This window comes from Salminus brasiliensis, chromosome 19, assembly GCF_030463535.1.
Source record: "Salminus brasiliensis chromosome 19, fSalBra1.hap2, whole genome shotgun sequence".
Classification (NCBI taxonomy): Eukaryota; Metazoa; Chordata; class Actinopteri; order Characiformes; family Bryconidae; genus Salminus; species Salminus brasiliensis.
This window is the reverse complement of record NC_132896.1, coordinates 25,828,725-25,851,265: the sequence shown is the minus strand read 5'-3', so window position 1 is coordinate 25,851,265 and position 22,541 is coordinate 25,828,725. Positions and strand designations below refer to the sequence as shown.

The 22,541-nt window shown below is 40.3% G+C and overlaps 1 protein-coding gene across 3 annotated transcripts in view; it reads right to left on the bottom strand.

Moving 5' to 3' along the window:
- thoc2 (THO complex 2) overlaps positions 1 to 20,428 on the bottom strand; it is an 87,099-nt gene extending 66,671 nt beyond the window's left edge. For all 3 annotated transcript variants that reach the window (XM_072664320.1, XM_072664319.1, XM_072664321.1), the window contains exons 1-8: positions 20,347 to 20,428; positions 18,532 to 18,587; positions 17,549 to 17,640; positions 12,843 to 12,894; positions 7,417 to 7,487; positions 5,211 to 5,332; positions 1,962 to 2,095; positions 414 to 574 (exon numbers count right to left, since the gene is read on the bottom strand). In XM_072664320.1, coding sequence (XP_072520421.1) covers positions 414 to 574; positions 1,962 to 2,095; positions 5,211 to 5,332; positions 7,417 to 7,487; positions 12,843 to 12,894; positions 17,549 to 17,640; positions 18,532 to 18,587; positions 20,347 to 20,411 — 753 coding nt within the window. In that variant the 5' untranslated portion in view covers positions 20,412 to 20,428. The remainder of the gene's footprint in view (positions 1 to 413; positions 575 to 1,961; positions 2,096 to 5,210; positions 5,333 to 7,416; positions 7,488 to 12,842; positions 12,895 to 17,548; positions 17,641 to 18,531; positions 18,588 to 20,346) is intronic.
- Positions 20,429 to 22,541: the final 2,113 nt, after the last annotated feature.

Sequence of the window (22,541 nt, the reverse complement as noted above, 5' to 3'; positions counted from 1 at the left end):
TAAAGCCAGTTCCTCGTGCTTATCCTCATACTTACCACTTTCTGCTATTTTAAAAAGAACAGTTGTCAATAAACTTAATCACTGTGGCATAATTTGTGTGGGGGGGAAACTAGCTGATGGCTGAAAGACACACATACACAACGAGGCATACTGATCTTCTCATGCTGTCATGGATATTGCAGCCTGGCAAACGAACCCTTCATTTGCGTTTAAAAGCACCATGCGTCTGACAAGGGCCGAGCCTACATACAGCCCAAAGCGAAACGCCTGTCTGAAAGGGTGCACTTAAACTGTTATTGAAACACTTCAATACAGCCGTTCTCTGTCCAAGTGGTAAATGAGGAGCGGCTACAGGTACAGACTTCAGTTTCTAAGTGAATGGTGAATCCAGTCGTGCACAAAGGGAAACCCACCTGATGGAACTTAAACTTGAAGCCCAGGATGTGGCAGAGGGTCTGGTGTTCGCACATGTAGGACTTAATCAGAGGTATAAAGAACTCGTCCTGGTCCGAACGGCATTCATATACCTCCAGAATGATGTCCAGCACCCTGTTGGGGTCCAGGTTGAAGCATCCTGCACAAGGAAAGTGTAAAAACATGAAATTAAGCCCTGGATCAGGACACCCCCCATCTGTATGGTCTAAAAACTGAATGCTGCATAAAACACCCAGCAATTACAGATAAAAAAAAGGAATAGCCATCTTCTAAGACGCAGCTTTACAGACCATCCCAGAGGGTTTAAAACAGTTCCGGAAGCATTATACAAGCATGCTAGCAGCATTCAGTGTAACCTTTTAAACATGCACGACCACACCAGATTTCTTGCATAACCTGGCCTTTCCCAACAATGACTGAACAAGCACCAACAAGCCAATTAAGGCCTGGGACCTTGCTAAAAGTATAAACGCCTTTTGGAGATCAGATCATGTCCTATGAATTTAACTATTCACAGTAACAGAAGACACACTTTAAACCCCATTATACAGCATTTGCATAGTATTTTCTGTCAACTATTTACATTAAATCACTGGTAGTACTGAAATGGTGGATACTAAACAGTGGGGGCATAGGGTGCATGTATTTGCACAGAACAGTCACAGTACAGACACTACAGCAGCATCACCATGCTAGCCTAAGCTCAAGTTGATTGACCTCCGACTATGGCGAGTGCAAAATCACTGGTGTTAGAAGATCTGCCTGCTTCTTTTAAACCAACTGTGTGGGGAAAAGTCCCAACAAACTACAACAGCACAGTAGAGAGAGTGTTAGACTGGAGAAAGATGTGTGTCTGTACTGTCCAACAGAAAGCCAAACAGGCCAACATTACAGGCTGTACCAAAAACCTAAGGGATTACTGTACAACACTAGTAACTGCCTGACCAAAATCAATGGAGTAAAATTTAGCCTTATGCTTTTGGGGAGCTAAAAGATCTAGCTTTAAGGAGCCTTGGTGCTTCAAGAGTGAACTTATTACACAAAGATTAACCAAAATTCTGAAGAGCCTCAACAACAACTGTAAAAATACAAGTGAGGCGACAGCCATGCAAACTTTCTTTAAATATAATTATGACTAAATAATATTAACTGAAATATTCTGGTTATGGTAGTCAAACATTTCGTGTCTGCTTCCGAGCTAACTCTTTCAAAGCGGTTACCAATATCTATAGGATTTAATAGCTGCTCCATTAATTAACAACGGAAATAATTTTATTACCATGTTCTGCCTACGTACCGAAAGACGGATCACCGTGGTGCGCGTTGCTCATCTAGTCAGATTGCTTATGATTATGATTTTGTAATTACTCAAGGTCAGGCCCCCTATTATCGTCAAGTGAAGAAGTTATTACCAATCAGTGTCACAGAATATACATGGGCTCCTCGAGATATTACAAGGCAATGAAAATGAAGTGGAGCATATGGGTCGAGCAGGTTATAATGAGGGCGCTCAGAGCATGCCGTACCTATTAAAGACTTGATGCTCTCCAGGACGAGATGGCTGGTGACGTTGCCGGTGAGGTCCTGGCCCAGCTCCGTCACCAGCTTAGCGTAACCTTCGTTCTCCTCTCGTAGCAAGTTGAACTTCTGCTGTTTGTAGCTGCAAGAGAGAAGAACAAGGCTCTCGTCACTTTCATGGTCAGAATGTCTGAGAGAAGTAGGGCTGAAGCTAACGATTATTTTAGTAATCGAGTATTCTACAGATTATGCCATCGAATAATCGTAAAAAAAAAACACATCCATAAACACGATGTTTCTCAATGTAGATTTTTATATCTTTGCGTTAACACAGCGCAGAAGTCCTGTTCAAGTACGTCCAGAATTTGTAGAGCCTGCCCTTTCCATTGTGTTTTACTGCCAGATCGTACAGGACTCACATCCAGAATTACAAGGCTGTGAAGATGGGTCAAGATAGCGTCTCCCATCTGTAATTGATAGATTCGTGTGTTCCTCTATATTTCGGGCAAAACTGAACAATGGATAATTGGAAACACAGATCTTCCTTTTTACCCATTCTTTTGTGAAGTTAAGACTGTAGTAAACTCATGCCAATCATCTAAACAAATTGTCCACCTGAGAAAAGGTATGTTTTCACAGGAAATATCAAGGATTTCTAAAAATCTTGAGGGTATCTTAGAGTCTCTCTTCACACAGTGGTTTAGGTCCCATGAACTCATTATAAAGAGAGCTGAAATTGTTCTGAACAGTTTTGTTTAAAACCTGCAGGGATTGTCTAATATGCAAGTGCCTATAACATAACATATGCAAAAATTTAGAATATGCCCTTACGCTTCAGAGAATTAAGAAGTACTAGTAAATATACATAAAATATGACTGATAAGTTTCGTCCTTCTTAAAAATATTTCCTTTTTTTTTTTTTAGTTGAAAATGATGCAGCTGTCCACACAAAGATGCCTAAACAATGTGGTTTACTAATAATATATATATATTATTTTTATTTCTCTCTTTTATGCATCACTGAAAGAGGAGAGGGGTGTGTGCGTTTGTGATTATGACCATGTAATCTTTACGAGGCATGAGGTTTCCACAACTTCACAGCAGCATTTTGTTTTCTGTGAACTAATTTATTGACATGATAACTAGCAATCACATTCTTAACTAGCCATTAAGTATAGCCATAACTAACATATATACTAACCTTTAACTCAATTAGCAAACACACTGATCAGTGGTCAATGCTAGCGCTACGTGCCGCCTCCACTCTGTGGACTGAATGTGCAGACTGGATGCTTTCTGCTGGGATGCTGAAGCATTGACATCACGCTTACAGCCAGGTTGTACGGGTTTCCTTTTTCAACTTGAAATTAACCCAAACTGGGCCGCCTACTCTGCTGGACCGCCTACTCTGCTGGACCGCCTACTCTGTTCGCCCCTTGACATTTTATCTCTTTCTCCATTTTGAAGTCAATGGCATCACAATTACCAGAGGAATTATTCAGAGGAAGTGCGTTGTGTAACTGTACAAGTCGTCTGTATATACTTATGCGGATGAAATACAACGATGCAAATAATTTATGATTTTTAATAATCTAGTTTCTCAAGGAGTTGTTTCAGCCCTAGTGGAAAAACATCAAAAGGGGGCAAAAGCTAAAAGTGTTCAAGACTTTGTCAACACCAGCAGATCACAGTGGACATTAAACAAATTAATCCACCCCTTCACAGTTAGATAGTGTCAGGAAAGGGGGGTGGTGGGGGAGTAACAGGGACAGCCTCAAAAGAGAGGTAAGCGGGGCTCTCCAAACTTGCCACGAACTCTTAAAAGACGAAGCCACACAAAGACGTGAAATTAATCATTGTCAGGGGAGCTCGGTGCAGTGCTTTCCATTTAAAAGAAAAATGAGGTGGCAGATAAATTACAGAGCTGCGGCGGTTTCTTGACGCTCGCGCACAAGGCGGCACTTCGGAAAATGAAACAGACGAATGCAGTACACGAAGTGAACACAACAAAAGAGCAGTTAAAGGGGCTTGCAAATATTAACTCTAACAAAACGCACAGGGGTCAGAATGACAACCTATATGGCCATATTTCTATTGTCCATTTTCTGCATTTCCTCCAAGGCGTGAAGCAAACACTGCCGCAATAGTTTATGAGCACTGGTCAAACGGCTGTAACCTGCTCATTTTTAAGGAGGCTGTTGAGACAGCATGAACTGTTTCAGAAAACATCCTTTTCACAGTATACAGTATCTCACAATTATTATTATTATTAATATCCGTTACAATGGCTCCAAGAAATTAACTTCTTTTGGTTGAACCCCTACCAAAAAAAACTAATTCTACCCATCAAGCTGTACATCTTGTTTAAAAAAATAAAATAAAATAAAAAAAAAATATCAGAGGGAAATGAAGCAGCTTTTAACCCTCTTAAGTCATTTTCTCGATTTCTGCATATCTTCTTGAATTCGAGGCAATAGCATATAAGACAAAACCCATGTTTTGTATCAAATGTTCAGAACAATCTCAGCTCTCTCTATAATGAGACTTACAGCACTGTGCGACCCTAAATCTGAACAACTGAAGTCAGATATTCAGACATTCTTCAGATTTCTTGTGAAAATATACCTTTACTAAAGTAGATGAATTGCTGTGGTGCTTAAAATGAATTTACCAGAGTCTCAGCACAAAAGCAGTGGAATGTATAAATAAAACCGTATATGAGTGGGCAGAGGCAGAAGACCAGTTTGAGTGTCCACTGTTTCACACAAACCCATACACTGATGCACGACCCTTCTTCATAGCCTCATAATGCCGGATGTGAGTTGCATAAAGTCTGGCAACAGATGAATATAAAGGGCGGTCTCTACAGACTCAGGAAGCATTTTAACTGTATTTCAGTGCTGCATTATGGCAGAGCTCAGAGTGTGTCTGTACGGTTACAAACAGACACACGATGCGGATGTTTCCGTTCTATGGTACTCCATGAAAACCAGTTACGATTGCACCCCCCGTTGGGAGTGGGATGTGTGTCTGTACAGCCAGATAGCACGACACATCACCAGTAAAGGTCTCCCAACAGCACTGAAGAGAGGCAGGAACATATATGTAGTGCAGAAAAACAGCTGTGGGCACTTCTGTTCTTTGCGCACAACCAAGGACACTACAATACCAAAACATCAGGGCACCAAGAGCGGAAGAGAACTGCAACAGCGTTTAGGCTGCGTTTAGGCTATGCTCTGCAGAAAGATGGTACTCACAATAGCTTGGTCTTGATTTTGACAATCTTCTGGTTGAATTGCTGGGCCTGTTTGATCAGGCCAAGGGACTCCAGGGTCTCCGGGTCAAGCCTCTCCTTCAGCACGGCATCAGGAACACAGAACTAAAGTCAAGAGACAGAAGGCAGAGTTAGCTGTTGACAGGTCAGGACAATGCAAACCGCTCCATCATAAACTACTTTACAACATCTTCGTTGCCACACAAACCCTGTATCTCCAAAATGGCAGTCATGGTTAAAAGATTTTATCTCCATTTTGGAGCATTTCTATTAGTCCATTTATCATGCAAATTTCTTTTGGTACTTTCTTACTTTCTTTTTGGTACCAAACGACCTGTCCCATACCCAAGTACCTGTGCTGTCTTAGTGTACTGCACAGCAATGAAGGAAATTTAGCTAAAAACTCCAATTGGTCAGTCAGCACAATATGTTTGACACACAGACAAAACGAAATAATAGTGCCAGATTTTTACTTATTTATTAATATATAATCCTGTACCAGTCTCCCGCCACACCTTGTTTAGCTTCAGGACACTCCACTCGTCATAATTGTGTAAAATACTCTAATTGCTCTCTATCGCATCAGTCCACGTGCTTCTTTCACTTCAGACGCCAGAGCTGCATCTCTCAGCTCGTCAACAAATGCATGTTTGGAACTGTCCATAAGGTGGAGCTCAAAGTGGGATTTGTATTTACAGCAGTGGTGTAAAAGTGACATACTCCACAACTATAGGGGGAGCACATGAGTAATAATATACCAATTGTTGCATAATGCTGCTTTTACAGTAGTTTATTCAATGCAGTCAATGCTGTGCGTTTGGTGGTTAAGGTGTTGATCTCCCCACACAGAAAAACCCTCCAACTTTCCAAGGTTCTGTTTGGTCCCTGAAAAGTGAAACAAATACTAAAAGCAGGGTATGGAGAGCTGTAAAGTTTTCAGGCTGAACGATGTTTCAGGCTACGAGGTACATTTCACCCCTCTCATTCAATGAGCGAGTCAGCAGTGCTACCCAATCAGCAGTGAGAGTCAGAACACACAATGCATTCTAATGAAGTCCTCTACAAAACGGCCAGAGCAGCTTGTGCACTCTCCATATAACGGCATGCAGTCGTTCAGTGTTATTTAACTGCCGACCTGATCCACAAGCAAATAATCATAAAAATGGCAATTATCAATTTATCATCCTTTAGCTCCTTGATAAATACATTTTAGATTTGATTTCTTGAAATCATATTTCCAAACCTTAAAAAATAAAACCTCAATGTTGTAAAATGGCATATTGGAAAATGTGTTTCAAGTACTGTGCTATACCTTTGTCACCAAAAGCACCTTTTTGCAGTTTTTGGAGTTACTGTCAAACTGTGAGCATTCCCCAAATATGCCTTTGTTACACACCGTCAAGCGCTAAAGAGATCTGAGAGATTTCAACAAAGCTCAGATGCCAGTGAAGCAGTACATTTGGCTTCAGAAAAAGGCCCTAGAGCACCGTTCCATTTAACACAGTCGCAAATCTGTATTCACTACAGATATAAGAAATATGACTCAGGCATCAATAATATCCTAGCATCTGTTTGCTTATCAAGCTCACGGTGATTTGCGGACTATTTTAAAGAGTGACGGGTTTATGACTCATTCACCTAAGAGCAAAAGCCAAAAGCCCTTCGCTATAAACGGTCTACCTCTCAAAGCCATTGTGCTCTGGGGGAAAGAGAGCTCCGACACAGGGGCTTTGCTGAAAAGCCTTTCCGAGCCCGCTTCAAATGTGCGACTTGCCTTCGCTCAACTTTTTCACATCTAATTATAATGCGATGGTCCGAGCTCCCAGGAGGAGCCGTAATTTTCTGGGGAGGGAAATGGCCTTTGTGAGCAGAGTTTAATTCTCCACTGGAGGACAGAATTTAGGTCACTCAATACCCTAATGCAGCTCATCTTCAGAGTCGGAGGAACCGCGCCGCAAGCTTACGTATGCGCTGCAAAGAAAATTATTTACCAGAAAAGGCCAGCTCCCAGCTGCTGTTGCATATTGCAGGGCTTGGCGAGGGTGAAGAGACGCAGGTGGCGTTTTTGATGGGCCAACACTGCCACTCAGTGGCAGAGGCTGGTGATGCGAGAGTACCAATGACTTGTATATACATACACAAACACACTGCACTGCAGTGAAAGCAGCAACAGTGCCAGCTGCACTTACCAAACAGGCTCCCACCAGCTGGGTAAAATGGTCACGTTTGTGTTTTTCCTCCAAACAGCCAGTCTCAATATCTGCAAAAATTAGGAGAGAGAAAATAATTAGATAAGTTTACATCATACTACTGTTAAAACTACAGTGCCATAACAGATCTCCAAAGCATGACACTAGAACCATAATGCCATAACTGCTAACTGAAAATCTTGAATTTTAGCCACTTTTGGCACTGTGTCACTATTCGAATCTCGCAGTTCTTTACAGGGTCACAAAACTCCAGGATGAATTTACCAGTAGAAACGCTCCAAAATGACTGAAAATCATCGACTTCCTTTAAAAGTGAATAAGGGTTTATCCTCCTATTGACATTTAAGATATCTGGAAGGTTTTTGTACAAAAGCAGCTATACTACACCATCTCTCTGAGGTTGTTCCTTATACCACTTCAGTGGAGAAACTGTAAAAACATTCATTATCACTGACACTTTTGAGATAATGTTTTACGCAACAGTGAAGATATACTGAACAACCAAACAACCAACGTTTTGTTCCACTGGGACGGAACTACGCTGATTAAAGTTGTGAAAGGGCTATTGTAAACTGGAATAAGTTAAACTGGAGGGTGGGGGTTTGATTACAATTAACATGTATAAATATTACAGACAAGTTCAGGTGATATTTTGACACGCAGGGGAAAAAATGCATTAGTAGCAACAGATTTTTGAAAACCTGCTATATGTAGGAGCTACAGGGTTCAAATAATGGAGAAAACTAAAAACGGTCAAAATGGACATGCATGTTTTCCATTAGATATGCAGCAATACATATGGTATTTATAACTACATAGAAACTACCACAAAATTAAGAAACCAAATAAATTAGAAAAGATATTTGTCAGAAAAAAACATGCTCTAATAATTAAAATGCTGTTAAATGAAATTTTTTTTTTTTTAAACAATAATTAAAATTAACTGCCTCCCTTAGAAAACAAACATGGTTAAATGATGCTATAACTGAAAGACAGGATTGCCAGCCTTCATTTTTATTTATTTTGTTATTTTTTAAACCTGCCCACCAGACTCAAAACTAGCACATGTGTGTACAAGTGATGATGTTTAAAATAATATAAAAACATGAAAAATGTGCTTTAAAGGGTTTGAGTAATGTCATAGAATAACTACATGTGGTTTCATACCGAGCCATTTTGAGATAGGATGAGTGTGTGAAGAATATCTAAATTGGTGAAGAACCTTTACCTTAAGTTTTTTTTTATAGATCTTTAAAAAGGTTATTCACACCCACACATCCCACAAGTGGTTCATTGCTCAAATAACTATTTAAAGCACCTTTATTTCTAGAGTGTATCGGTTCTGATGTTGCTAGCTCTTCAACGCCAGAATCAATATTCACTCATGAGTCTGCTGTGGTACATTTTAAAAGTACCTCAAAAGTAACACGCCCCATAAATTCATCAGTTCCACCCAAGCATTTTTAAATACCTCAAGTTGATGGGAAATCATGCTTTTGTACTAGGAGCAGGACTGCTGACCCAGAGCTCATTCCATGGAGAAGTTTAATGGTTTTTAATAGTTACTGGCACTAGAGGAGCACTTCAACGGTTTCAAAACGGCTAAGCAAATCAGATCGCATGTAACTCACATCTGGAGTGACAAGGCTATAAGGAGGAGTCAACATACACCTCTCCCTTTTGCCCTAACTAACTGGTAGATTCGGGCGTCCGTCATGTGCCCCTTATCTGTAATTGGTGGATTTGTGCATCTGTCTATATTTTGTGTGAAACTGACCAGTAGACACTCAGATTCATCATCTGCTGCTCACCAATACTTTTGTAAAGCTAAGACTCCGGTAAACCCATTAAAAAGCACCACAACAATACGTCCAGGATTAGGGTCAAAGTACCTCTTTACACAGGTAAAGAGGCTCTAGGTCAAATGGGGTCTCATGCCAGCGAAAGCAGAGATTGTGCTAAACATTTTCTTATAAAACATGTGGGACAATATACCCTTAGACTCCACAGGGTTTCTATATATATAAAAAAAACCTTGCTTACAGTATCACAATATTGAAAAACCCTTGTACTGTGCTGCATATCGCATTGTCAGGTTCACACCTATACACAGCTGTAGTTACAGAACACTGTTTTATTATAGCAAAAATAACTGAAAACAGTGTAAAGCTTTTGTATAACCAGTCTACATCCAGAACATCACTTAGTTTGTGTTACCATTATTACATGTTAGCATCTGTTTCTTAAACAATGACTGAAACATAGTTAAGAGCAATGTAAACAAACACAGCCAACTAATTATGCACCAATTACGCAAACTTAAATGAAATTAAATAATTTGTTTTTGATTTTTTCGCACCCGTAAAGACAAGCCACAAATTAGGTGCCTTCTTGGCAAGATCAATAGTGATAAGACATTTAATTGAACAATGTCAATAATCAACCAATATTATAGGGTGAGCACTAATAAGAACCTTTCAGAATTTGACATTCTATGATCTACTCGGTTTCCTGAAAGCAGCCCATCACACAACATCAATTCATATTCAGTGGAAGATACTGAGAGATCAAAGCAGCCCAAGGGCTCATTTATGTTTTAAGAGAAGCTAGACCACAAAGGATCTAAGCAAAGCAAGCCAGGAGATTTGCAGACACAAAGCCCAAACGCTTGGAGTTTGAGCACTCGAGTCCAGCCACAGACTGAATTAATTAATACACACCACAGACGTCCTGATCTGGGTTGAGTTTTTTTGTTTATTTTATGTTACAGTTTTATAAAGTGTTTAAAGTAAAAAATACCAACCAGAAGTAAGCAGAATGTCTTGATACCATATATAGTTTGATTAACATGAATATGTCTGACCTTAACAAAAGTCATTGGCTTTCCAGAAGTACATATACGCCTGTACTTAGGAAATGTGAGAGCAGGATTCACATTAGAGGGATTTTAAGGATAGCCATGCCAGGTGAAGATAACTACACAAACCACTAATAAGGCCCAAAAGTATAATATTAGGGCCTCAGACCCAGGCCTTCAGCCCTTCTCTGTCTCACTCTGTGTGTGCGTCATGAAACCATCTGGTGTGCCCTGACCTAAGGTCTGATAAGAACAGGGCAGGAAAACTGCTGATACTGCTTAAGCAGAAAGAGAGAGACAAACGCCTAGTGATTTAAGGCTGAGAAAAACATGTTTGGTTTATTAATTATAAGACTCTCTGGTTTATGTCCAGTGGAAGGTATTGTGTCTTTGAAGTCGTCCTCGGTTTGAGATAAGGGGTTTGCAAGCTAGTCTCAGTGTGTTTTTTTAGGATGGACTTGGAAATAAGGGTATCAAATTTATATTTACATATGCAAAAAAGATGTTACCTAACTGTCCTAGAAAAACTGTACAAAAAGAGATGCTGCGAAATCATTGTTTAGGCAGTGACGGTGTCACACTGTGCCGCTGCTGACTCATCTGGCTTCTGCCCCAAAACCTGGAGTCTTTTTTTTTATGCAGATTTTTTATTTATTATTTTTATTTAGTGCCAATTACCCAACCACTACAAGTTCTCCCCCAATCACATGCAATGCTTTCGATACTGGGGCGGTGAAGACCGACACACACGTGAGCAGCCAGCCAACACCTTTTCCGAACATCACCAGGCAACCAACGCGCTCAGAGGAAAGTGCTGTGTACATGGCTTTGATGCATTGGCCAGCAGATACCAGTGCCTGCCTATGACTAGCAACATGATGTGATATCTGAACCAGCAATTTTCTGGTCATAGCGACAGCTCCTTATTCCGCTGGACCACTCGGTCCCTGTTAACGCAGAAAATATTTAAATAAGGCCGGAGCTGATCAACATTTAGCTCCGACAAATGATCACTTTTTATTTAAACAGGTATATGTAGTACTGGAAATTGTTTCTTTGTCACGTAATGATATCAAAACCATTTTTGGTGCTATATAGAACAAACTACAACAGTAATTTCACCATTTCACCACTGCTGAGAACCCTTCAACCGCCAAAAAAAAATCATTTAGGCAGTCAACAGGTTCTACCCAGAATTACAGTCTTTAGTGAATTAGTCTTTTCTTTTAAAAATATACTTCAACACAGTATTTTCCCTGATAAAACTGCTGCACAAAGCAAGTTAAATAAGCTAAGCTACAGTAAAAATCAGTACATGTATTTGGTGAACAATAAGATACTCTGGCCTTTTGAATCCCCATTTTGCAGCGTTTTTAACCTTGATCATAATCCAGTCCACTGACAGCTATTCAATGGCGTTCAAGTAAGAGAACTGTGAAGGCCATGCCAAAAGCTTCAGCTTGTGCCACTTTAGCAGCTTATAGGTGGCACGTTCTGCATCACTGTCCTCTTGTAGAAGTCAGCCTCTTTTATAGCCTCAGTTCCTCAAATGTCATCATTTGCTTCCAGTATTTCCTGATATTTATTGGAATCTATTCTTCTTTCAGCTATCCTTGCCACTGGCTGCCATACAACCCCAAAACATAACAGTCTTTGTATAAGTTGGTTCTCTTTCTGAGGTCTCTGCCATAAAGATAAAGTTTGTGCATCCACTGCTGCACAACTACTCATCGGTCAGCAGGTCCTTCTTAGACCTAGCCATGACTTCCTTGGTTTATCTTAACTGCCATTTCGTAATGATATTTTAGACAGTGGAAACCGCGGAGTGACCGAGAGTGTTTTTATGTGTTATCAATTCCTCACCTGCCAAACCACTCCTGACAAGCTGACTGAGGGTGAAGCTAAGGCTTTGCAAAGGATGGGTAATCTTTGCACTTGCCACAATTAATTAATTATTTATTTTTGTGTGTGTGTGTGTGTGTGTAATATATATATATATATATATATATTTTTTTTTTTTTTTTCCCACCAAATATAAAGTAACTGTTAACACAGAACTCCAACACAGTCAGTCTAGGCGCAAATCTTTATCAGACTTGCTTCTGATAGTCTCAATTAAAACATATGCGAAGGGTTTTTTTTTTTTTTTATTGCATGGTGACCCTTCTTTTGGTCAGTAACATGTTGTGGTAAAGTAGATATCCCACTCTCACTTAACTAGGATGCTTCACTTTTCATATTTATAGATAAAACTGAAACCATTAGATCCAATTTAGATTATAATGTGTCAATATACTATAACCTAGGCATTTTAGGACAATCAATATAGGACAATAAAAGCTTTATATAGCACTAGACAAGTACTCTAGCTCACTAGACACAAGGCTTAACAGATAACATCCTGGGTCAGTTTTGCTGACCCAGAATAAGCCTTAGGCTAGAAACTTCCCAAAAGTCACTTGACCATCAACCAAGCAATTTTGTCCAAGACTAGGCTAAATCCTCATGTGGCCCCTTAACTCTGTAACGACGAATGTTCATGACTTACCTAGTACACAGAAAACATCAGCTAAAATGGAGGGCAGATCTTCTCGCAGTTCCTGGAAGAGAAACATAATTGGTATGAGTTCCTTGTTTACATCAATCTAATTGTTTCACTGGGGTAAAAAAAAATAAATAAATACAGGTGAGCATTAACTTGACTCCTTAAGCACTAATTTAACTGAGAAATCAAGCTTCCCAAGTGGCTCCAAAACCACGTGGTAGAATTCTAGTTAACGCAGTGGTATATTTCTTGTGGCTGGTGGACAGGAAGCGAATACAAAAGAGTACCAATGGATTGCACCCAGAAAGCAAAAACGAAGAGGGTAATCCATCAGAGAGCAGACTTCAGCTTTGCTTAGGATGGTAGTTTCATCATTCCTGATAAAGTGTCACAACAGCAGCAAAACCAATCTGTGGAGTTCCTTTGCTTCCACGCACCACAGATGAAAGAAGCAACTATTGCAAGAACATGCACTCCAGGTCTGATCAGAAAGTTTAAAAACAGAGTGTGACACCTACAAGACATCACGTTTCACATCTTCCCTTCAGTTTGTCAGGGTCCTCCAGTGCGTTCAAAACAAACTGAAACCCAATTTACTTCACTGAAGGCTTTCACTTGCTAAAATATGTCTTTGCTACTCAGGTGTGAGGGGAGTTGCTTTGCATCCCTGAATGCGAAGGAATGGCAATACCTGTGTCAGGAAATGAAGACACGGAAATACCATTTTGTCAACAGGACTGAGAAATGGGTTTATTCTGACTAAGCGCACAGTTAGTCATGAGTGTATATCAGTCATGTTTGTTGGAGATTGGGGGGGGGGGGGGGGTTGTTGATCGGCTATTTATAGGCATTGTTCGATTGTCAGCCAAAATATATGACTGGCCAACAAGTCTGTAATTTCCTCTATCCTGATCGCTGAACAGATCATACAAACGGGTCAACATTCACAGCAACTCATCACTTTTTTTTGGTTCAACCACTACACGTGTATCAGAACACAGCACAGCCAGCACTAACCACACTTAATCACAAGCAAAAGTACAGCAACAGTCGGAGAGCCATGGGAATCACACCCAAAGTGATGGAGTTTTAAGCACTAGATTAGCAAGTAGACAAGTGTTTCCACTCCAAGCTCCATTCGCAGTTCTCTCTCAGTGCGTTCAGCAGCATTTTAAATCGGGTTGATTCCAAAAAGTAAAAAGTACATCTCATCTTTAGAGGCGATACACAGAGCATTACAAAAGCCCTGCATGACGATGCATTACAATGTAGCATCCTGCCCCACCCTCAGTTGGTATTGACAATGGTCAGATTGAGCTGAAAGATGACTGGCAATTGGTATCTACCTCAAAAACACTGATTATCTATAATGCTAGTCAGACTATGACCTTAAAGTGAAGGTGAAAACGTAGCTAGGTCAGTGTGCATTTTCTGAAACCAAGACAACAAACAACTTAAGTCACACTGGCTACATTTCCATCAAATGTCCGCCCAAATTTGTGTAAAATTCCAAGGCATTCAAATATTCAGACTAAAGACACGGCTAGTGTTACAGTTCTGATTTCAATGACTCAAACGATTAGTTGATTATCAATTAAATTATCAATAACATACTCTGACAACTGACTCTTCTTTTAATCTACACAATTAACTTCCCTCTAAAGAAGATTACACTGAGCATAAAGTAAATAAAAGTTTACAAAAAGGTAAAGGTAAAGGTAAAGGTGCACGTATTTGTCACTGTACACTGTACAGCGAAATGTGTCCTCCGCATTTAACCCATCTGGTAGTGAACACACACTCACACACACACACACACACACACACACACACACACACGTGTTAGGGGCAGTGAGTACACACACACACCCAGAGCGGTGGGCAGCCAACTCCAGCGCCCGGGGAGCAGAGAGGGTAAAGGGCCTTGCTCAAGGGCCCAACAGTGGCAGCTTGCCGAGCCCGGGAATCGAACCCACAACCCTGTTATCGATATCCCGGCGCTCTAACCGCTGAGCCACCACTGCCCACAAAAAAAAAAAAAAAGAGCATAGCAAGAATCAGCATAACAGTGCAGTGGGGTATTTTTACCCCTTATCAATGTGTGTGAGATCTACAGTATCTCCTACACAGAGAAATGTACAAAACAATGGCTGAAGAGTAATTAGATATGGTTTATATTAAATCAAGCACATGAACACACACACACTGGCACTGTTAATCAGGGTAAACCCCCAAATTCTAGCCTTAACCTTTCTCTTAATCACATTCATTGAAAATTCGAAGGTAGCAGGTAGACCAATATGTCGCTTTAATGAGGACTGCATTTAGCAGCAACAAGAACAACAGATTCACAAAGCTTTTTTTTTTTTAAAGCTACCAACGCTTAATAAAGGCTGCTTCATGCCTGCGGACCATACAGCTCCACTTAAAAACTGAAACACTGCCGTCAGTCCCTGTAGGGACACCTGTGTTATCTTCGCAGGTGGTCGTGTTGCTGTAGTACGCCATCTAAACATTGCCCAGTGTACAAACCACCTTGTTTTTGTGCTAATTTCAGGTTCTCTCATGCCTTGGGGAAACCTATTTTGCTACAGAGTCACATTTGTTTTTTATATAAACGGCAGCTGAATGGAACCAACCAGACTGAAGCCAGAAAGGACTGAGCTTATGGAGCAGATACATAGTGGTACTGAATAAAAGCAGGTGCTATTTCAACTAAACTATTTATAGATTTAAAAAGCTAAAAACTAAAAATTTTAGAGAACTTTAGAGAAAACCTGAAAGAAAAATGGCAGTACATTGACAACATTAAGCACAGCTGCCCGATTTAACTTGTCAGAAATTGAAAGTGTGAAATAAGGACATAGCAGGGATTTGCGTGACAGCGAGGATATCAAGCCTACTGCATCTTTTATCACAAGTATTTCAAACTGCATAACAAAAGCTTTGCTTCTCCCCCCAGACAAGTGAAAGCCTCACCCCATACAGTGAGATAACAGTAATCTTGTGAATATTTAATGCATGGTCTTAAAAAATTAACAAGCAGGCGAATAAAAGCAAAATGGCCAAACGCCTGCCTACTTCAAACAAACTTAATGTGCTAATGTGTTCTAGGTGTGCATCGTCCTACACAGCCCGGATACAGAGATACTGAGACTAAACTCCAATTAGGGCTGCAAGATATGAATGTAAATGCAGTGTAAAATGTGATAAATATGATTCAAACAGTACATCTCTGACTGGATATGCAGTAAGTACAGACTGACTTGTTTGCAGCGTAAAAGGAAAATCATGTAGCATCTTTACCTTAAAAACAGTTTTTTTACAGTCATTTTACAGTCATTCTCCATTCACATAATAATAAATGTGATAGAGAGAACAGCGTTACTGTTGCTAATCTGGGCTTAGCTTGCTGCTAACTGCATTATGTAGGTCTGGTAAATCGAGCGGGGTAACGCTCTGAAGAACAGTGTAACGCTGCATAGGCTGATTCATGTTTATGTAAAATCCTGTATTTCTGTAATTATGTAAAATTTTTATTAACGTATGCTTTAGCAATCGTTCAAAGCACGAACTATACTTCTTGACTGAAGGGGGGGTGGGGTTCCAAGAGCAAGAAATTCCAATTTTCCAAAGCGTTTCTTTAAAAAGATACTTAAATATAAAATTACAAAAGGCACCCTTCACCTCACGTCAACATTTTTACTTTTATAGAGGTCTGTAAACACTTCAATATATATTTAATAATAATAATCACCATCATCATTGCACAAGCCTATAAGCACCCATTATTTTTAATTTGTAATAAATGCTAGTAATTGCTGGACATGGTAAAAATACTATCACAATATTTATCACAATACATGTAATCACAGACTAAATACATCAGAAGCAACAGAGTCTTAAAAGCTACTGTTCAGATACTCTTCCATTCTGAGTACAGTGATTTTATTCAAGATCTGCTACAATAATTAAACCACAACTAATTAATTAAACTGTTTGTAATGAAGTGTAGCTGAGCAGTGTTTATTAAGCACTAACTGTATCCAATATGCTTAGAAAAGCAGAGTGTATCACGATAACAAAACGTATCACAATACGAAAAAATATTGCCATATTCCTGAGCTCTATTTTGAACACATGATTAGGAAGCCAAATTCTAAATATTTCTTCCCAAGACAGTCACCTCAATCTTATTGCTAATTCCCACACACTGGCACAGCCTTAGTGAAATATATTAAATCAGCAAACTGCATGTTTTGAACTGACACTAACAAACATCATCAGACAGTTCAACACATATGGAGGAGATCACTAACTGCCAAGTCTGTTACATCAGCTAACAGATAATAAGCTAACAGCTAGCATAAGCTAGTGTCTCGCTGAGTGATGAGAGAGAGGGAGGCCTAGCCTACCCACCCAAAGAGTGAGGCTAAATTATTTTTTTATTTTTTTATTTTTTTTTGCTTAGACTCCCAGCCAAGAATGAATTGAGCATGTCTTTTTGGGAGGGTGCCAACGCTTAAAATGATCACACCACTGGGAAATACACATGTTTAAAGGATTTCTAAAGTCTAGTAGCTCAGGGCAGAGTGGTTTCAGAGGTGTATGCATTTTGTAAGTGGCTGTTTAGCTACAGACTCAAGGATTTTCTGGTTTAATTTAAAAGCTCACTATACTGAAGCATAGAAAAGCTGGTCCACACTCACCATAACATCGGCCAGAAGGCTGGCGGCCACATCAACCTTGAGGCTGCCCTGGACGACATGCCAGCAAAGCTCATACAAGGCCGTCTGGAGATCTACAGAACAGAAAGGCACCAAGTTCACCACAAAATGAAGAGATAGCTAATTACAAAAGGTAATGCATAAACAATCTTTTTAAAGTTTTAAGCACTGTATAAACCAATACAGTTCTCAACTATGCAAGACGTGCTTCTTCAGAAACCTAGCAAGCAGGTTTATTATTCAGTTGTACACAGGTCAGAGCCAAAACACATTTAAACAAGAATATGCAGATCTGAAGCACAGAGGAGAATAATAACATTAGTAAACAAAAATTAAAGCACTGGGTAAACACCAGGAGCATAGCTTTCTTCACTGTGATTCAGCCATTTCTTAGAACTGACTGCAATACTGATATGCATCACATCAATATGAATTTCCTAATCCTAAGTGAAAGACTATATTCAAGAGGGTCTCCATAGATGATGGAAGTGGAGAATGGAAGTAAAATATGATCTTAGTTATGAGCAACCTCTGAGCGCCATTACTGCTACCTTTGGTCTACGTTAATGCAGACTCCACAGCCACCCCTTTCTGCACTAAGCAACTCTGGTGAAGCAGGCAGGACAACACACCACTCGAGTCATGCGTGTTAAATCCTGTACTGTATTACTTTACTGTGTCTGTTCACATGCTTCTTTCACTTTCCGATGCCGCATTTGTCTCTCTCAGCTTGTCCAAAAAAGTGTGTCCTTTAGAGGCGTCTTTAAGAGTGAGACACATGTCCTGACTGCAGGTGGAGCGCAGTAGAATTAAATAGCAATTCTCACATTATACTGCTTTATGAATCCAGACCCATCATCGATCATTTTAGGCCATTACTCAAGCAGGAATAACTAACTGACAACAGTCAAGATCTCTGAACTTAATGAACTCCATCACACGCCCACATTCATCCTCATACTCACCTTTAAGGAACACTTCACTGCTGGGTTTCCCTGCCAGGTCCTGACATAGCTGCAGGCTGAGAAATACATTAGAAAAAACAGTGAGTCCCTGCACGCAGAGCATCATCCCAAGTTGGCAGTACCCCCAAACTACAAACCACACACAACTAGGACTCTTAATCAGAATCAGAATCAGAATCTCTTTATTTCACCCAGTATGTTACACATACAAGGAATTTGTCTTGGTGAGAGCAACACGTATGACAAGTAACAAAAAACACAGAACACAGTCTTAAACTAAAGGAAAATGACACTAAACAATAAATAGGGTAGGGGATCAATTAAAAAAGTAAAAAGTAAATGACACTAAACAATAAATAGGGTAGGGGATCAATTAAAAAAGTAAAAAGTACTAAAGGTAATAAAGAGCTGAAAATATATTTACAGAAAAGAAAAAAACATCTGTACAGGTGTGCAAATAGGCAGAGTGCAAAATAGCTGTTCAGTCCGGTTTGGTACAGTTCAGTTGTATGTTTTGGGGTTTACAGGGGGAGGTGTCCACCTGTAATATTATCCATGTAGAAATGTAATCCAGAATGACTGTCAAACACGAGTTCCCACTTTATCTGCAGCATCAGACAAGGCGCAGCAGAAACGTGCAGCACTGCTAGCCAGTGTAGAGGCTATCCTAGTATCTGTCCATCTGAAGCCTCTCGCCTGTACAGTAGCCTCTGAACGACCAGATCTCAGCAACTGCTCATCTGCTTAAGTCACACATCCACTAAAAAGTTCAGCAAGGCCACTAGAAAGCTAGGTACAGATGGGTCTGCACCAAAAGGACGACTACAATATAACTAGCTAGCTAGCTACCTTAAAACAATACAAGCTCGCCAGAGAAAGATGGCTAACACAAGCTAGCTAGCTAACAGCCACTAATGTTCCCTGCTGAACCTGTTGGCGGGGAACAGACTGCCACCTTCTTAACACTAGCCAGATAGATAACTCCCTGGCTAGCTGGCAATCTGAGTTCTGGTCGTCGTGTTAATCACGCTTACTAGCTAGCATAGATATATTTCAGTGATTAACATCTATTTTATTAGTCAATCGCTGCGTTTTATTATCCACAGTTAATCCACGTTTTATTGCCCGTTCGCTGCTTTCAGACACCATGTTTTATTAGCCAGCTAATGGTAGTAAACACTGTGACCTGGCAACCAACCACGACCGAGCAAGTGTCAAACATACCAGCTAGCTATATTAGCTTTATTTATCCAGCTATGTAGTTATGTAATATCAGGAGGAGTTTAAAACGAGCGACACCATCACACCTGATTTTATATTTACAGAGCTAGCTAGCTAGCTCATGCTATCACTTAGCTAACTAACACTTCAGCTAGCTACGTCTAACGTTAGCTAGCTAGCTAGCTAGCCAGCCTGCTAGCGTTAGTTAGCTAGCTAGCTAGCTTTAGCTGTCTCTATACGGCAAGCTAGCTACGGTAGCCGCAGACAATCGGCACCGATGGTAGGTAGCTAGCTAGCATTTAGCGTTGGGGAACCCATAGTGTTCAGAAACTTGTACACATGGTGTATTCAGCTAGCAAACCAGCCACCGCTCCTATTTACACACAGGTTAAGACACTGGTGTCTGAGCTAGCCAGCTTGCTAAAGCTAACAGACTGAGGAGGCAGCGAGTGAACCGGGGAACCGAGCAGACGCGACAATGAGGAAAGTAGCGCTGCACTGGATTCACCGGCCTCCAACACCAGGTACCGCCTGCGAGGAACAACGTGCGCGATAAAGCTGGCTGGTGTTGGCAGCTGCGGAGAGTGTACTCACAAATCATTTTTGCCCGATTTTTCCCAGTTTTTGATCCAGTCAGTAGGGAGGACCGACGCCGCCATCTTCCCCACCACAACCGCGCTCCGCCCGGATGTTGAGCGGCACAGCGTCGGGTCAGCGGGGCAGTATAAAAACGGGCATGCCGGGAAGCCGGAGGATGGGGCAGCTAGCCAGTCTGCTAAACGATTTATGACAAAAGTTAAATTTTCAGGCTTCTTATATAATAATATGTTCATAAATCATGTACAGTTATGAGCATGATATCCCCAGCTACACAATGAGTCTCACACATTCATCTTTTCTAAACTGTAGGCTGTGATTTTTTTTTCTGTTAAAGTTAAAGGCAAGGAAGAGCTTCAGTAAGGGCCACTCCTCATTTACTAAATCCCAGCTCCTGTGAAGTTACAAAGTTAGTTGTTCTTATGAAAAATGCTCTGTTCCAGAGGAATGCTCCCTATCAGAATTGTTCATGTGGTTGGTGATAAGAAGCAGGCATCTGATTTTTGTCCAAATATTTGTGGACACCCCTTCTAATGAATTCTAATGCATTGAGCTGTTTCAAGCTGCACCCCTTGCTGACACATGAACCTATTAGCACTGTGCCTAATGCCAGGCATGGGCTAGAGGCATACAAGGCCCTCTGTGTTGAGCTGTGGAGCAGTGGAACTGCATTGTCTGAAATGATGGTGCTGCACTCACTACTTTTAGGATAAGTTGGGGAGTTGGAGATGAGATCCCGACCTCACTAACGCTCTTCTCACTTTAAATGCAATCAAAGTAGTGCCCCAAAATCTTGCAGAAAGCCTTTTTACCCGGACAGCAGAAACAATTACTTCAACATAAGCAGGATGAATGTATTTGAATACCCTTGATTTCGGAAGAAACACAGAATGAGCAGGTGTCCCAATATTTTTGCCCATATAATGTCGTTCTTTTAGAAAACATATTTGTGACACATGTCATAAAGACAGAGACCTGGCTAGTAACTCGCTCACTCAGCTTCACATCAGCGACACTGTGTTTATGTCCTTGGCCCTATTCAAATGCTTTTTTTGTTTAGTATTTAAAAAATAATAATACATTTTCTTAGTATGTACCAAATGCTAACCCCTATAAATAAAATCTGTGTAATAAAATTTGTGGTGCATAAGGGATTAATAGGAGAAAATCATGTAATTTTCAATCTGAAACTATTTCTTGTTAAAGTACCACATTAAGAGTTTCCTCTCCACGTAGTGTCTGTCTTGCTCAAATCAGGGATTGAACATCATATTTCTCTATTCTGTTTTGGCTGTGTCACCATTTCTGATAACCATTCGTTCAGACCTTGGAGACTGGTTGATATAATGGTGTTTATGTTCTGCTGAAGGTTGTTTTCAGGACACTTTTGCTGTGTTTGCAGAACCGAAAAAGAAAAAGTGAGATTGGGCCACAAGAATATAGAACATTGGGACAACAAGCGGGACACAGCAACAGGAGATAAGCCAGAGAGGAATGAGCCCTCCCTGTTCATCTGCTCTGAAGTAAATGTTAATATCTTAGATTCGTGGTTACCTTTCCTTTTTTTCTTTTAGGATTCATTCATTACAACTGCATACAATGGTGTCTCACTGTATTCAAAAAATACGTAACAACACACACTCATCATCCTCTATTAGCCTCTAACTCCCACTCACTTATTCATGTAGGCCTGTTGTATACAGTCAGCTCAAATCTCAAGTCAAGAGGCTTTATTGTCATTTCAACTATATACAGAGTACACAGTGAAACGAAACAACGTTCCTCCAGGGCTGTGGTGCAACATAGACACAGTGCAGATAGAAACACAAGTGCAACACAGAACAAGTGCAGACAGTGCAGACGAGACACAGAGTGCAGACTAGAAAGTGTAAATAAATAAAACAGAGACTGAGACAGCAGTGGGAAATAGGGTTGTGCGATAAAATGTGCATACTATCTTAAAAATCTTAAAAATAGTAGCAGCATAGCAGCTATTAAAAAATAGGTATGTGCAAAATGCAATTTATGCACAATAATAAATGTGCCAATAGTCAATAGAAAGTGATGTAGTGAGGTAGTATGTAGTGCAATGCTTTCACAATGTCTGGGATTCACATTGGGTAAATGAGTGTGAGTGTGTGTGTGTGTGTGTGTGTGTGTGTGTGTATGGAGGAGTCCATGCGTTTAGTCTG